General features: G+C 42.8%; 1 protein-coding gene across 1 annotated transcript in view; it reads right to left on the reverse strand.

The window, feature by feature from the left end:
- Window positions 1–1,291: 1,291 nt before the first annotated feature.
- WNT11 (Wnt family member 11) overlaps window positions 1,292–14,547 on the reverse strand; it is a 28,746-nt gene continuing 15,490 nt past the window's right edge. The window contains exon 5 of the mRNA XM_059873242.1: window positions 1,292–6,738. Within this exon, the coding sequence (XP_059729225.1) occupies window positions 6,564–6,738 (175 nt within the window). The 3' untranslated portion in view covers window positions 1,292–6,563. The remainder of the gene's footprint in view (window positions 6,739–14,547) is intronic.

Raw genomic sequence — 14,547 nt, forward strand, 5'->3', positions numbered from 1 at the left:
AGCAAATTAGAAAATGTGAAAGAAACATGGGTCTCTATTTTTAAAAGCCCATTTGTCAGCAGTTACCACTTACAGAGGTCTATTGATAACTGGCATTTATAAGATTCGATTATCCAAGTTTTACAGTGCTTTGGCAGTAATACAGGAAAACTCATTGTCCTAGGGTGACGTTAGGATGCTGGTATCCCCATTTGTGTGTGTTATTTATGCTGGATATTACGTTCTGTGCCTTCAAGACTGGCTCTGCAGAGTGAAAGTTTTGTTTTGGGCCTCTTATCAGTCACTCCCACGGCTGGCGGGACATACAGATAGTAGAGTAGATAGTGCTGGTTTTGCTTTTTGCCCTGCTTTTCGCTCTGCTCTTGCTTCTGCTCTGCTTCTGCTTTGCTTCTGCTTGCTCTTGCTTTTTTTCCTCTTCTCATTAGTTAATTTAGCTAAACAGCCCAAATTCCTTCCTGGACTGTTTCCCCTTTCCTGTTTGGACCTCCCCAAACTTGCTCCGGACTGGGACCTGGGAATACCAAGAGAGAGAGTTTGCACCCGGTGGCTGCAGCAGCTGCCCCAGCACTGGAGGGACTGATAACAGTGCGAACACTCCCAAGAGAGACTTTCTGAATCTGTCATCTTTTTCAGAGCGGTGAAAGAGTGGTGTCATCTGGTATTGCTCATTTTGTGTGCTGGGGGGTGCTGTGCCTGTTAAATAAACAGGTTCTTTCCACCTCTCTCCAAGGAATTCTTCCCGAACCGGTTGGGGGGAGGGACCGTGTGGGTTTGCTTTCTGGAGGGGCCCCCCTTTGGGGATTATCTCCCAATTTTGCCCTAAACCAGGACACTCATCCACACCTTTAGCCTCAAGCACGTGAGCCATCCCTTTTTGAGTTGTTGCTGTGTCATGTGAGTGGGCAGACTTCACAGGGTAACTCAACCAATGAAAATTCTTAGATCTGAGTCTCATCCTTACACTGACAGCAGCACAAGGGTTCTGGTGCTATGTTATGGATCTGGTGGCTTTCTCCTGAGCTCTGAAGTCCTGGCAGCATATCCCTTTCTATCCCAGCTCCTGCAGTTATGCAGTTACGTGATACCCTCTTCTGCCTTAGGAGAAATTTCAAGACACTGTGGTTCTGGTAAATACCTTGAAAAATTCCACTTAAAAGAGCAAAAAAGAGGAAGCTTTCCACACAGCCCAGAAAGTATCTTTAAAATTGAAAACTAATTTAATTTACAATACAGACAAAATACTGTCCACTTTTTCTTAACAAAAGAGGAAATAAAAACAATCCACAATGTATTCTATTGTTACTATTTTTATTATTATTGTTGTTGCTCTCACAATTAGAAAACACAGTTAATGTTGCTTCCATGAAGAGAGGGTAATTTGTTCTTTAGATGAATAAATCAAAGCTCTGCTGAGATATTTAATCAAACTCTGTCTGACTGATGAAACTGGTCCTGAGAGTAAAACAAAACAAAATATGTTGTACATGTTAAAGTCATTAATCTCAGGTGGATTTTAAGTTTCCTGTTCTTTCTCCCCCTCTCCCAAATCTTGTTTTCTGCTCCATCTCCCTTGCAGGGAAGAAAGTCATGCCTGTTATAGCTCCGATCTGCTCTTGGGAACAAAACAATGGTGTTTCACAACCCCCTGTCTGATGCAGGGAAAGGCAAATCCTTTGTCACAGGTGAAGGTCTAACCACAATCAATCCCAGGCCTGAATTTTCCTCTTATTCCCCATATTCCCAAGTACCTCAAGAGCCTCCTCCCAGCACTTTCCTCAAACAGGTAGCCCAGAGCTGGGCAGCACAAGTCTGTCTCACTTGGAGAATGATAATGGTTGTCTACAGGGATCTATTTTCTAGCAGGAAGAGGGATGGTCCCTGAGGGACTCTTTTATCACTTTCCTGACAGAGACACTTCTAACTGTATTCAGATTGTTTTCTTCTTCCCTCACTCCCCTTCCCCTTAACCAAGGGCTTTTCTAGCTGCATGTGAAATATTGTGGGCTGCCTGCTTTAGTATAATTAAGATACTTTCTATTTTTGTAGAATAAAATACACAATCAGATGGAAGTTTTTTATAATGAATGGAATTTGCCTACCTTATGGAGAAACCTAAATGATATAAAACTGGAAGGGGTAAGGATGGGGGGATTAATCAAAAAAAAACCGAAGTCAGCCAGATGTATACAGATGTAAACCTCAGATCTGAAAACAGAATTAAGTCCACACTGTTTTATTAAATCATAGATTGTTTTGTTTTTTTTCAAATTAATAAATACTACAAGGCCACCAGCATAATACTCTTCAGGATAGCTTGGCAGTTTCCATCAGAGGTAATACTGTAAAGCTGTGAAGTAATAGTGTTTGTGGGAATAAATCAGATGTATTTTGTCAGCTAGTGCAAACCAACAGTACTGTGTAGTACAACATAGAGCTGGGCCAAATTATATCATCTGCTGGGATGTGGTAAGACATAAGAAGGGAACTACAGCATCACCTGACAAAGACATCCACAGTAATTAAAGCTGTTTTCTGCAGTAGCTGAAGGATCTCAGTGTTTCAGAGCAAAGCCTTGAAAACTGCTTGCTGAAGGCCTGAGAAAGGGAAGGAGGGATGTATTTTCCTTGCAAAGCTGGACATTTGTGACAAATGTTCTCCCAGATATCTTTCACACAGCACATGCAACAAAAAATTACAGAATCATGGAATGATTTGGGTTGGAATGGACCTTGAAGATCATCCAGTTCGAACCTTCTGCCATGGGCAGGGACCTCTTCCTCTAGACTGCAAAAATAACTTGGCCATTCTGTTTTGGATCCCTGTTGTATTGATAATTGAAACTGAGAGATGTGACACTTTTCTGGCCTCTCTGCACTTTGCTGCTGATGCAAGGAGTGAAGCATCAGAGACAGGTTTCAAGGAGAAAGATGTACTAGGAGTGGTTCCACCAGTATGGCCCTGGATTACAGCTACTCCCTTTATTCCTAGTTCTTGTTAAAAGGAAAGGAAAGCAGAAAGTACTGTCTACTGCTCACAGAAAGACATTTTCTGAAAAAATCTGGAAATGCCAGAGCATCCAGAGGGACATCATAGAATCACAGAAAGGTTTGGAGTGGAAGTGACCTTAAAAGCTCATAAGACCTTAGAGGTGGTGGACCTTAGAAATTCCACCCCCTGCCATGGGCAGGGACACTTTCCTCTAGACCAGGCTTCTCCAAGCCCTGTCCAACCTGGCCTTGGACACTTCCAAGGATGGGGCAGCCACAGCTTCTCTGGGCAACCTGTGCCAGAGCCTCATCACCCTCACAGGGAGAAATTTCTTCCTAACATCCAATCTAAACCTACCTTATCTCAGCTTAAAGCCATCAAACTGATGAGATGGCCCTAGTTTGCTGGATGAAGCAGGCCTGTGTAACAAGGGAGGCTGCAGTTTATCAGACCTTGGCCTGAGCATGATTCTCACCTTAGGAAGGTACATCACCCTAGGCACACTCCTAATGCAGTGTGCAGCTGCTCCAGAGAAGAAAAGGGCCCTGAAATTTAGGAGTTATGGCAAAAGCAGTGTAACACTGTTAATTCATAGACTAACAGCCTGAGACATGGGCTGGGACCATACAGACTCTTTTGTCAAAGAAGGGAAGGTCAGATGAAGCCCATGATGGATTATCTCGAGAAGCCAGCAGAGATTTTGAACGTTGCCCCAAATGCAGTTTTGCAGTTTGCCCCAAACTGCAAAACTCCAAACAAGTCAGCCATTTCAGGACAACATCTTCAGTAATGGACATCTGTGGCATGAGATGACAAAGTGTGTGTTACCACCATGGCTAAAGTTCTGCTGTGAGTTCCTTTCCCCACCTGATAGACCTGCAGATGCCTAATTGGTTTATTCACTTCTTTTAATTACAGGTGATGATTTCTTCTGACATGAGAAAGCCAGTAAAGGATCACAGGTTTGACATGGGAGGAGTGAAATGCAGCTGAAAACAGTGTATGTATAGACCATTTCTTTCTTTTTACTAGTTTTTCACCAAGCAGAAAGACTCATGACATCAGTAAGGGAGCAAGAAAAAGTCATTACAGATTGCCATTGAAATGCTCAAATTTTTCTTCAGTCAGAACATCTGTGCCTTGTTGGCATCATCAGAAACTGGAAATAAACATAAAATTCCTTAAAAGAATGAGAGTAGAGGGTTTCTTTATGTATCAAATGAAGCCAAATTCTGGCATTGGAGAGCAGTGGGATTTGTGCCACCAGCCTGTCTGCATGTCAGCCTAAAGACACCCACCACTCATCACTGCACTGCAGAGATGTTTTAGCCCATCAGCTTTTATGAGGTGATAATAACACAAACCACAGTCAAGCTATGAAAGGCCTTTTTTTGCCTGCTCATAACTGGGGGGTGGAAGGAGGCAACAAGACCAAACCCATTACAGCTAAGCAAAATAGCTGAACAGAACAAAATACCTCTAAGTTTGCTCTTAAAGCACATGATGCTTTTCTCTTCCATTTCCCCAGGGCTGCTCACAGACAGGTCAGAGGCAGTTGGCCCCTAGGGAATGACTAAGTGGGGAAATAAAGAGGATTTGGAGAAAGATTGTGGTGTTACTGACATATTTCCCCCTAGGAAAGTGACAGAGTCCCTCTACATTTGTGTAGGAGTGATTTTTTTGGCTGCTTACAGCATTTTACATGGGGTTGGGGTGCTCAGGAATGATCTGAAAGACATCAGAAGCTCTGCTGCCTTCTGTTCCTGGAGCAGCATCCTTCTCCAACACCACTTTTCATAATCAGTACACAGGGCTGGATGACCACTAAAAAAACAAAACAAAAAATCTCTCACAAAACCCCAAGCAAACAAACAAAACAAACAAACAACACCAAAAACCCCAAACAAACAAAACCAAACAAAACTACAAACAATAACAAACAAAAAAGCAAATAAGGGAGCCTAGGCTATGTTAAAAACTGCCCTGCACAGCAACTCCTCTCCATGTGCAGGAGCCAGAAGCCAACCACCCATGACATGAGAGACATGAGTCATGTTTGTTATTAAGCTCCTCAGGGGCACTAGGAAATTTTACCAATGATAAAAAAAACCAGAACAGCAATGGTGACTCTGCCTTTCTCCAAGTGTTCTGTTTCATTGTCTTGACTGTATCTTGGCTAATTCTGGTCAACATTAAGAGGCTGGGGAGGCAGGGAATAAAGAAACTTATCTATCCCTATGCCAGTGAGTGCCTCAAACCATGTTCTTTTCCCATCCTTGTAGAAAAATCAGAATTGTTTTCCAAGTAGAAGTGTGAAACAATAATCTAACATTTTGCTGTTGCACCAGTAACTTCAGCATTTATTTCATACTATTGTTAATGCTTGCTTATAATAGAAGGATATATTTATGTAGGGAGTAACGTAGATGAAAGCACAAGATATAAATATTTCTGTATATCTGCATACAAAAGAAAATATGTACAGCCACAGATAGTGGTTCTCTGCTGTGTCAGGGCAGAGCCATGTGAAGGACTGACCCATTCCCATTCCTTCCTGCTGTGAATAGCTGCTGACTTCCATGGATGTGCTCCCTACAACCAGGACTGCTCCACTCTCTGCAGTTTCCTGAGGTTGGACCAATAGTTTTGTGGGGGAAGAAGCCAGTTGCATATTTCCTCAAGGATTTGATGGATCAATGTGGAAGAATGTCAGTGACTAAAGGGTGTCACACCCAAAGGGCAAAGAGATAGAGAGCAGGAGCTTGCTTTTTTCTTTACTTTTCTGCTGGACTTGAATTTCACTTTGTTATTTTATCCTAAAGGCTCCAGTGCTGTTTGTGGACCCCATAAAGTCCTTCTCAGCCTACCCTACTCTCACTGCCTCCAGGGTTCCAGGGGATTTTTTTTCATGGCTGAATTTTGTCCAGCCTGGACAAATCAAGGATATATTTTTTCCTCCAGCAATCAGTTCAAAGTCGCAGACTTGTGTAAAAGAAAGATTAAAATTAGTTGTTCATTTCAGGGGATTGACCTGAAATCTTTCCACTTTTTTATCACTCAGAATGGATGACTCCTTGCTGAAAATTAAGTCTTTGGCAACAAAGGTAGTTATTGCTGAAAAGTTGTAGCATTTTCCCTTGTGGGATGGTCCTAATTGAGACTCAGTACTCGTGCTAGAAGGCACGGGCAGGTGTGAGCCTTCTTGTCAAAAAATGGTGCTTTTCTTTCCCCCCAGGGAAAGTTTCTATATTTATTTCTCAGAATACAAAGGCACTTCATGGCTGGACATCATTGGCAACCATAGGAAATATTTTGGAAGAAGATACCATCCCAAATGAAGTTTTGTCTTCTCAGAGAGCATTTTATTAGTGAAGAGAAACATTTGTGGGTTTGTTGCTTTTTGGGAGGTTTTTTTACGTTCTTATTTTTACTGGTGTGATGGTGGTTACTCCTACCATCTCTCTTCAAGTCTGTGTCTTTACAAGATAAACGATGTCTAGTTGAGGAGATGTTTTCTCTGAGTAGTGCTGGGGTGCTGCTGCTGTCTTAGCTCCCAGGTGTGCAGAGGAGAGTTTTCATTTGCACACGTATCTCTCGACAGTCCTCTCGCACTTTTTACAGGTCACGTAGCAGCACCAGTGATATTTGCAGTGGCAACGCTCCACCACTTTGTCCATGTAGGGGTTGTAGCCTCTGCCACAGCACATCAAGTCGCAGCTGTCACTCCCATTGGAAGTCTTGTTGCATTGTCTGGAAGAAGGAAAATGCTGTGAGCAAGTGCAAATTCCTGCTGGGTTTCCCAAAGCCCTGCTGTGTGGTGTTGCTGGGCCTGACAGCTCTGCAAGGCACTGGGTGAAGCCAGCACAGCAAGCACCCAGCCAACAGCCCCCTGTGCCTGCAAGGGTGGCAGGGGAAGCCCTGGGCTGCTTTGACACCCCAAATAACATTAAACTCCTGTTCTGACTCCCAGTTTGGGCCTGGCAGCATCCAGGCTGCTTGCCTGCTGGCCAGCCTGCTCCCACACGAGCAGACAAGCAAAGCTTTTGGGATACCTCCACAAGAACCAATCGGTGTTCCCAGGCAGGCTCCAAAACTGTCTGAGAGGAGATGGAGGAATGTCGCAGACATATTTTGGGAAAAATCCTTTCGCTAGGATCTTTTCTCCTGAGAAGCCAAGAAGCTTCAGCTTCTCCATGTTTTGCTGCTTTGGAATGTGATCTGGAGAATTGTTTACCCAGCATGTAAAATTATTTTTACTTGATGACCAATGACAGCCAGCTGTGTCGAGGCTGTGAGCAGTCACAAAATTTTATTATTCATTCCTTTCTATTCCTTGCTAGCCTTCTGATGAAATCCTTTCTTCTATTCTTTTAATACATTTTAATATATCACTTTAATATATAATACATATCATAAAATAATAAACCAGCCTTCTGAAACATGGAATCAAGGTTCTTATCTCTTCCCTCGTCCTGGGACCCCTGCGAACACCCCCCAGAGGAAGATGACACCCTAAAGAACCAGCACTGGTATTTGTCCACCACTGCCTAACCTGAAAAGGGCAAAGGAGGAACCCTACAGCCAAATAGTGTTTGAACAGTCTCCATGCCAAGGGTCCCAGGCTGGGAAGAATCCTGAGCACGTTGTTACAGCAGGCACTATGCAGCACTGATCCTATCAGGAAATCTCCATCAGTACAAGCAGGGCTGGACTGTGCACCTTTTTCCCTTTGATTTTCTCCCACTACAGCATGAGCAGCTGGGCAGTTGGCCCCAAAACACCTTGAGTCCTGACCCAGGAACAGGAAGTGTGGCAGGAGCACATGGCAGGGTGACAAGTCACCAAGTACCAAGTACACAGACTTTCATGGCTTGTTTTGCTTCTGCTTTTAATTAAAGACAGACTCGGTGGGATAAATCAGCTATTGTGTTGGGTTCCCTCATTTTGTCTGCTTGCCAGTGAATGGTTTGAGTTTTTCAGAAGCAACTCCTTAATTGAGGAATCTTTCATTGATCCATTGATTACCATTTCACATCTGTCCTCAAAAAACATCTATCCCACTTCCTAAAATACTGCAGTATTCACTGAGCATGAAAGTGCAGCAGGAATTGGATTTTGAATGGGATGAACCATGTCCTAGAGACACCATTTCTCCACAGACTGCAAAGATAACCCAGGATGGAAGTGCTCCTGTTTGGTCAGATGCTTGTGCTTTTTTGGTGTGTACCCAACACCACGGGGCTGTGAACTTGATGGCCTTTTGAAACTGCTGTAAGAAAGGTGGTTTATTGAGTGGGGTAATTGCTGACAACTCTCCTAAATCTTATTCTGTGTGGCTATTTTGTGTCTGTTTTGGACAGAAACACTCTAAGGCTGCTTTGGGGCAGGAAGAGGAGAGAGGAGCATAAGTTGGACCCTTGAGCTAAGCAACTGTTAATAGATGAAAACAAATCCATGAGAATTACAGGAATTGCTCATGAGGTAATGCTTTAGGAGAAGTTATGGGATTAGTGAAGCATTGAGATTCTGTTCTTGCTCTTCCTTACGTTTTTCTGCCTTCTGTTTGTTATTCTGATTCGCATTCCTCTACAAGTTCAGCGTTTAAAGGCCCCCAAACTCACTCTCATTCAGGAGTGTGTGTAAATATTTAAAAACCTTTTAAAGTCTCTACCAAAGCTGAAGTGTGCAGCCACACTGAATGTGTTTGCCCAACTCTGAGCCAAAGGCCTTGTTAGTGCCCATGTGAACTGGGGCCCCTCCACAAGAAATCTCCAAATGACTCCTCATAAATGTATTAATAAATGCTTCAAGTATTCAGAGAAAAGGTTCAAATATAGGTGTGTTGACATTGGAAGAGGGGAGGGTATTTGTCAACCTCATTCAGCTTTGCTAGTAGATGGAAATGCTGTTTCCTGGACGTTCACCTAGGGAGAATGGGGAATCTGCAGAAGCATGGCGATGGATGCACAGTGCATCCATGTCACTTCATGCTGGGAGCTCACCAAAGTGGCCAAGAAAAGGAATATGGGTCTACTCTGACTCCAGCTCACCACTGAGGACATTCACTCCCCAAACACAGAGAGCACATAGCAGTGATATTTACCCCATTCAAATAGAAAGCAAAACTCTTCTGCCTGCTGTACTGGGACCTGGGATTCTCTCTTTCCCTCCATCCACTCCTGTGGTTTGCCAAAAAAAAAAAAAAAAAGGAAAAAAAAAAGAAAGAAAAAATAAAAGAAAAAATAAAAGAGTGACTCTAGTAGAAGATATGCCTTCCCATATACCTTCCCCACTGCCCAAAGTCTGAAACAAAGAAAGGAAAAAAGAAAAATCTTATTAAATAAATCCTCAAACTTCCCTCAGTTTGGTATTAGAAAATGGGGCCATTCAGAATGGGTGGGTTTAATAGCCAAAACAAAGTTCTGACCCCATCATAAACCTATGTGGGCTTTTAGAAAAATTTCCTGACAATGCCACTGAGCAGAGATTTTGTTTTCTGTTTTAAAGCATAGGTCTGGATATGAGTTAGATTCATTTTTCATTAAACAAGATGAAGCAGGTGGTCTCTCAGTCAGTGGGGCAAGACAAAGAACTCCAAAGACCAGAGTTTACCCACAGAAGCAGCCCTGAACATCAGATTCAGAGCCTACAGTTGTGATCTCACCAGGCTCCCCACTGATGGGTTAAGTTCAGTCTCATTTGTTTTGGGCCTGGTCCAGCACAATTCCCAACTCAGAGAAATGCCCTCCTCCTGAGCCTTGGAGAGAAAACATGAAGGCAGCGACTGCGTCGTAACACAACGCTGTAACCTCTGGAAGCACTTGGAAGACTGCTGAGAAATTATGCTTCAGCTGCAATTCCAGCCAAAGTTCTGGCTCCAGAACAGGCTTTTACCATTGTCCCAAGGTCAGCAGTGTTGTCTAGACAAATCCCACTCAATATGCCTGTCCAAAATGTCCCCTTTCCAGCCCTCATTTGCAGAAGCACTGCAATACACTACACAGCCTCCTCAGGGGGGTGGCTCCTCAGCAGAGCTGAAGGACACCCCAGAACTTCTAAGAGTATTGCCCCAGGTGGAGAATGGGGATTTTAATTTTAAAAGGGGGAGATCATAGAATTATTTTGGTTGGAAAAGACATCTAAGATTGATGAAATCCAATTTAGCAATGTCACACAACTTCATTGTGGATCCCTGTTTACTCGGTCCCACCAGCAGAGAGAAGGATACATTTTTTTTTTGGTTGCACAGCTGGCACCTGGGATCCAAACTGAGGCCAACTCTGTACTCTCACCCACAATTATATAATGACATAGATATGACATATGGAATCTCTCTCCATCCGTCCTGTTGATAAGGACTTCTTAATAAGGATATTAAAAAAGTCATTCTGGGGCACAACAACTGCCTTCCTGGCCAAGTGCATCTCCCAGTGGATGAGGGAGATGCTGTTACAGGAGTAAAACATAAATGTAAGCACTTTCTGTAGTCCTTTTTCTCATACACTGCCAGCACCTGGGCTGTTGCATTAGGGATGATAGAAGGGATGTTCCTTCCTTGACATTTCATCCACTTGGCTGTGTGATTCCCTCAGCCCTTTCTGACCACAGGGAAACCATCTGCCTTCATGAACTCCAGCAGTCCCAAATCCCAGAACATAGCACTGCTATGTAATGGTTTTTTTCTCTTTTAAATCAAATTCCTATTTCTTTCATCGGTGCCCCTTGCTCTAGTAATGTCAAGTAATGCAGCAGTATATAAAAGAAAGAAAGAGAAAAATAATTCAAATCCCTCAGGAGATATATAACACAATGGACATTCCTGAAAATACATCAAGGTCACAGCTTCATGTAAGATTTTGAGAGCTGAATCTTATCTACTTTTAAATTGCATTCTCATCCACAAGGAATGACTGGAGACTGACACTAAACAACTGTATGAGAAAGAGTTATCAGCATATGTCAGTGAGGAGATGTCCAGAGAGATCCTGGAATTAGCCTGTATTTTCATTAATGAGAAGTTGAGAGTGAGCTTAAAAATTTGGGGATAATGCAAGGGAGAATGAGGACATCTTGTGACAGTGGATTAAGGAGTTGAGGACATTTTGTGACAGTGGATTAAAGTGCAAAGTTAGCAACACACTTTGAGAAAGATCCAGCTAAATGTGGCATGTTTCCAGGGGAGCCATAGGAGCAGTTCAAAAGTAGAAAACAATGAAGGAATTGATTTAGAGAAGTATGTTAAAAGAGGTATCTTCCCCTCTATAAAAGATTATTGCTACAAGGGGAGAGAAAAAAAATTCTTTATATGCCACGGAAAGAGGACAAGAAATTATTCATTTTATTTTAGATTATGTTTAGTTAAATTTCAATTAAGAAAAGCCTCACACTGAGGATAGTAAAACCCTGGCTCAGGTTGTTCAGGGAAACTGCTTTTAAGACCAGGGTAGAGAAATGTCTTCAGTAACAGCCTAGGTGGTGTCAGCTCAATCTTGCTCCTGAAAGGATCAAGGTCCATGGAAAATCATTCCCAGACCAAATTTTCTCTAACTCAAATGCCATTTGGTTGCAGAGGGACTAAATATATTTAAGATAGCTAGATTCATTATCCATTGCAATTTTACTGTGTGAAATTATTCTTTTTGCACCTAAATTTATTATTCACAAACCTCTTCAGGAAACTTTATGATCAAATCCAGGTCTCTCAAAGTAGAAAGAATTCAATCTTCCCCACATATTAACTAAGATAGCAAAAAAAAAAAAAGCATAGCTGGCCAGCCTAGATACTGAAATTGGCAACAGCTGCAAGCATGTTGCCCTTGCAAAAAAGGAATAACACCTAAATAAGGCGGGAGGAACAGAAAGTGAATGTTTTTCTGACTTTCATAAAGTCATAAATAGTTTGGGTTGGAAGGAACCTTAAGGGCCATCTAGTCCACCTGCCCCCCTGCTATGTACAAGGGCATCTTTAGTAGAGCAGGTTTCCTCCTGTTCTTCTGGGACACTCACAAAAGCACTATTTGCTATTTCTTATTCAGAATTTGTCAGATTTCATTAAAAAAATGGTAGCCAATCTGATAACTGTTCCAATTATAACTCACTCAAAGCACATCTTATCCTGTGCCCTCACTAACAGAAACTAAAAGAAGCTGTAACCAAAAACAAACATCAAATGCTGTTGTCTACCCATAACTACTACTCTCCCCCAGCTTCATATGAGTGCTTCTGCCAAAAAAATTTCATTGCCTACATCAACAAAGAATCACGGAGTGTTTGGGTTGGAAGGGAACCTTGGAAATCATAGCATCATAGAAGAGAATCATTAAGGTCAAGAAAACCCTCAAGATCATAAAGTCTAACCCTGGGCTCAACACTACCAAGTCCGCTAAACCATTTGACAAAAGTGCCATGTTCACTCATTTTTTAAACACTTCCAGGGCTGGTGACCTCCCTGGGAAGCCTGTGTCAATGCTGAATGAATCTATCACTGAAGAAAATCTTTTCAATCTCCCTCAGCACAACCTGAAGCCATTTCCTTGTCCTATTACTGGTTTCCTGTGAGAAGAGACCAACCATGGCCTGATTACAATCACCTTTCAGGGATTTGTAGAGTGTGATCATGTCTCCCCTGATAATGTCTCCCCTGAACCTCCTCTTCTCCAGACTCAGCAATGCCAGTACTCAGTCACTCCTCGTATGACTTATATTCCAGACCTCTCCAACAGCCCTTCTCTGGACATATTCCAGCACCTCAAAGTCTGCCTTGGAGCCAGGGCAATAACACTAACACAGTACTCAAGGTGCAGCCTCACTAGGACTTGGTACAGGAGGACAATGTAGTCCAAGATCAGCCCGTTCCAAGCCCCATGCCATGAGAAGGGACACTTTCCACTGGTTGTCCCAAGCCCCATCCAGTATGGCCTGGAACATGTCCAGGGATGGGGCAGCCACAACTTCTCTAAACAACCATTTCCAGGGAACAGCCTCACAGGGTAGAATTTCTTCCCAATATCCCATCTAACCCTGTTCTCTAGCAGTGGGAAGACATTTCCCCTTGTCCTGTCACTCCAGGCTTTTGTCCAAAGTCCCTCTCCAGTTCTCTTGGAGCCCCTAAAGGCACTGGAAGGGGCTTTAAGGTCTCCCCAGAGCCTTCTCTTCCACAGGCTGGACAATCCCCATACACAATACAGAGCGTATTTTTGGGGTAGCAGGAAAGAAGTGGTATCAAGGGCTGCCACTGAACACTGAAAACAGCAGCAGATGCATGCTCAGCCAGCTTCATGTATGTTCATATCCAAGAAAGCACACCAGCCTAAGGCATTTGTGACTAATATTTTATACTGGAGTAAAGAAAGGGTATGTGAGCAAGGAGCAGCCACCAGAGAGTGGCCACATTCCTTGCCACAGGGAGACAACTGAGGAGTGGTGACTGATCAACCCAGCCAGGCTGCAGCACTTAGTCTGCTGCAGCCCGATTTCTGCAGCCTTAGAGAGCTCCTTCCCACATTTGGCTTGATTCCAAGACTGCTCTGGGAAAGATCAGTAATAAACAGCTCTGTTATCTCTGCAAGGTTTCAGGGGCTGGATGCTTTTGCATGCATGGCAGAATTTCCCTTTCCTTGGATTCATTAGGGAGACTTAAATAGCCTTTGAAACATGACACATTGCACCCTGCTTATAAAGAAGATTAATATTTTTGCTTCTTTTCTCACCAAAGAGATCTCAGTTTTATAATCTGCCATTATTTTTCATTTACTCAAAGCTGGTAGTTATTTTTTCAGGCAGGAGCAACTGAACTACTTCATTAAAAGATGAAAAAGTGCTTTTGTCCAAGAAATCTCTGAGAAGGGGAATAATTACATTTCTTTCCCAGTGGTTGATTTGTTGTATTGAAAGTTTTACTTGCAGCTTAACAGATCAGCTTATTTAGACTTTTCTCCAGATCATTTTTAATTGCTTATGAAAGTGTGATGGTGGTATATAAGCAGAGTTTGGCTGGAGTCAGTGTGGCAGTAAGTCTTGCTTGCAGGAGACTTGGATACCAGTTGCAAAAATCAGCTCCTTAATCAGCTTTTCAGCACTTCAAAGAGGCCTCAAACCTTAGGTTTGAGTTTAGCCCTGTGACTTTGAAATCTGGACATACCCTGAGCACTTGGAGGCATGCAGATTTCCAAACCGTTTCTAAATTTCAACAAGCTAAGAATGTCCAAAGTGTCTTAGAAAGTGTTTCAGGCTTGTTCTGAAGAAGGCTTTGAAATCCATTCAGGAAAGAGCTCTAAAAGGCTTTTGAGTAATCGAGGAATCATTTTCTGAGTGGATTTTCATATGGTTCATCTACAAAGTAATTCCTTTTCCTGCCTGAAAAACACACAATAAGTCTGCATAATATGATCCCTCTCATTAGAGGGATCACCAATTAGATTATCCTTTTCACCCATCTGGCAGGCAGGATTGTTTCCTGCAGCATACAGCAAACTCCAACACATCCAAGGTGTTGCAACTTAACCATCAACCTCTGTCCTGTTTCCAGCATGCTATGAGCAAGAACCAGACCTTGGGGAG

The sequence above is a fragment of the Haemorhous mexicanus genome, chromosome 2, assembly GCF_027477595.1.
Source record: "Haemorhous mexicanus isolate bHaeMex1 chromosome 2, bHaeMex1.pri, whole genome shotgun sequence".
In the NCBI taxonomy this organism is placed as follows: Eukaryota; Metazoa; Chordata; class Aves; order Passeriformes; family Fringillidae; genus Haemorhous; species Haemorhous mexicanus.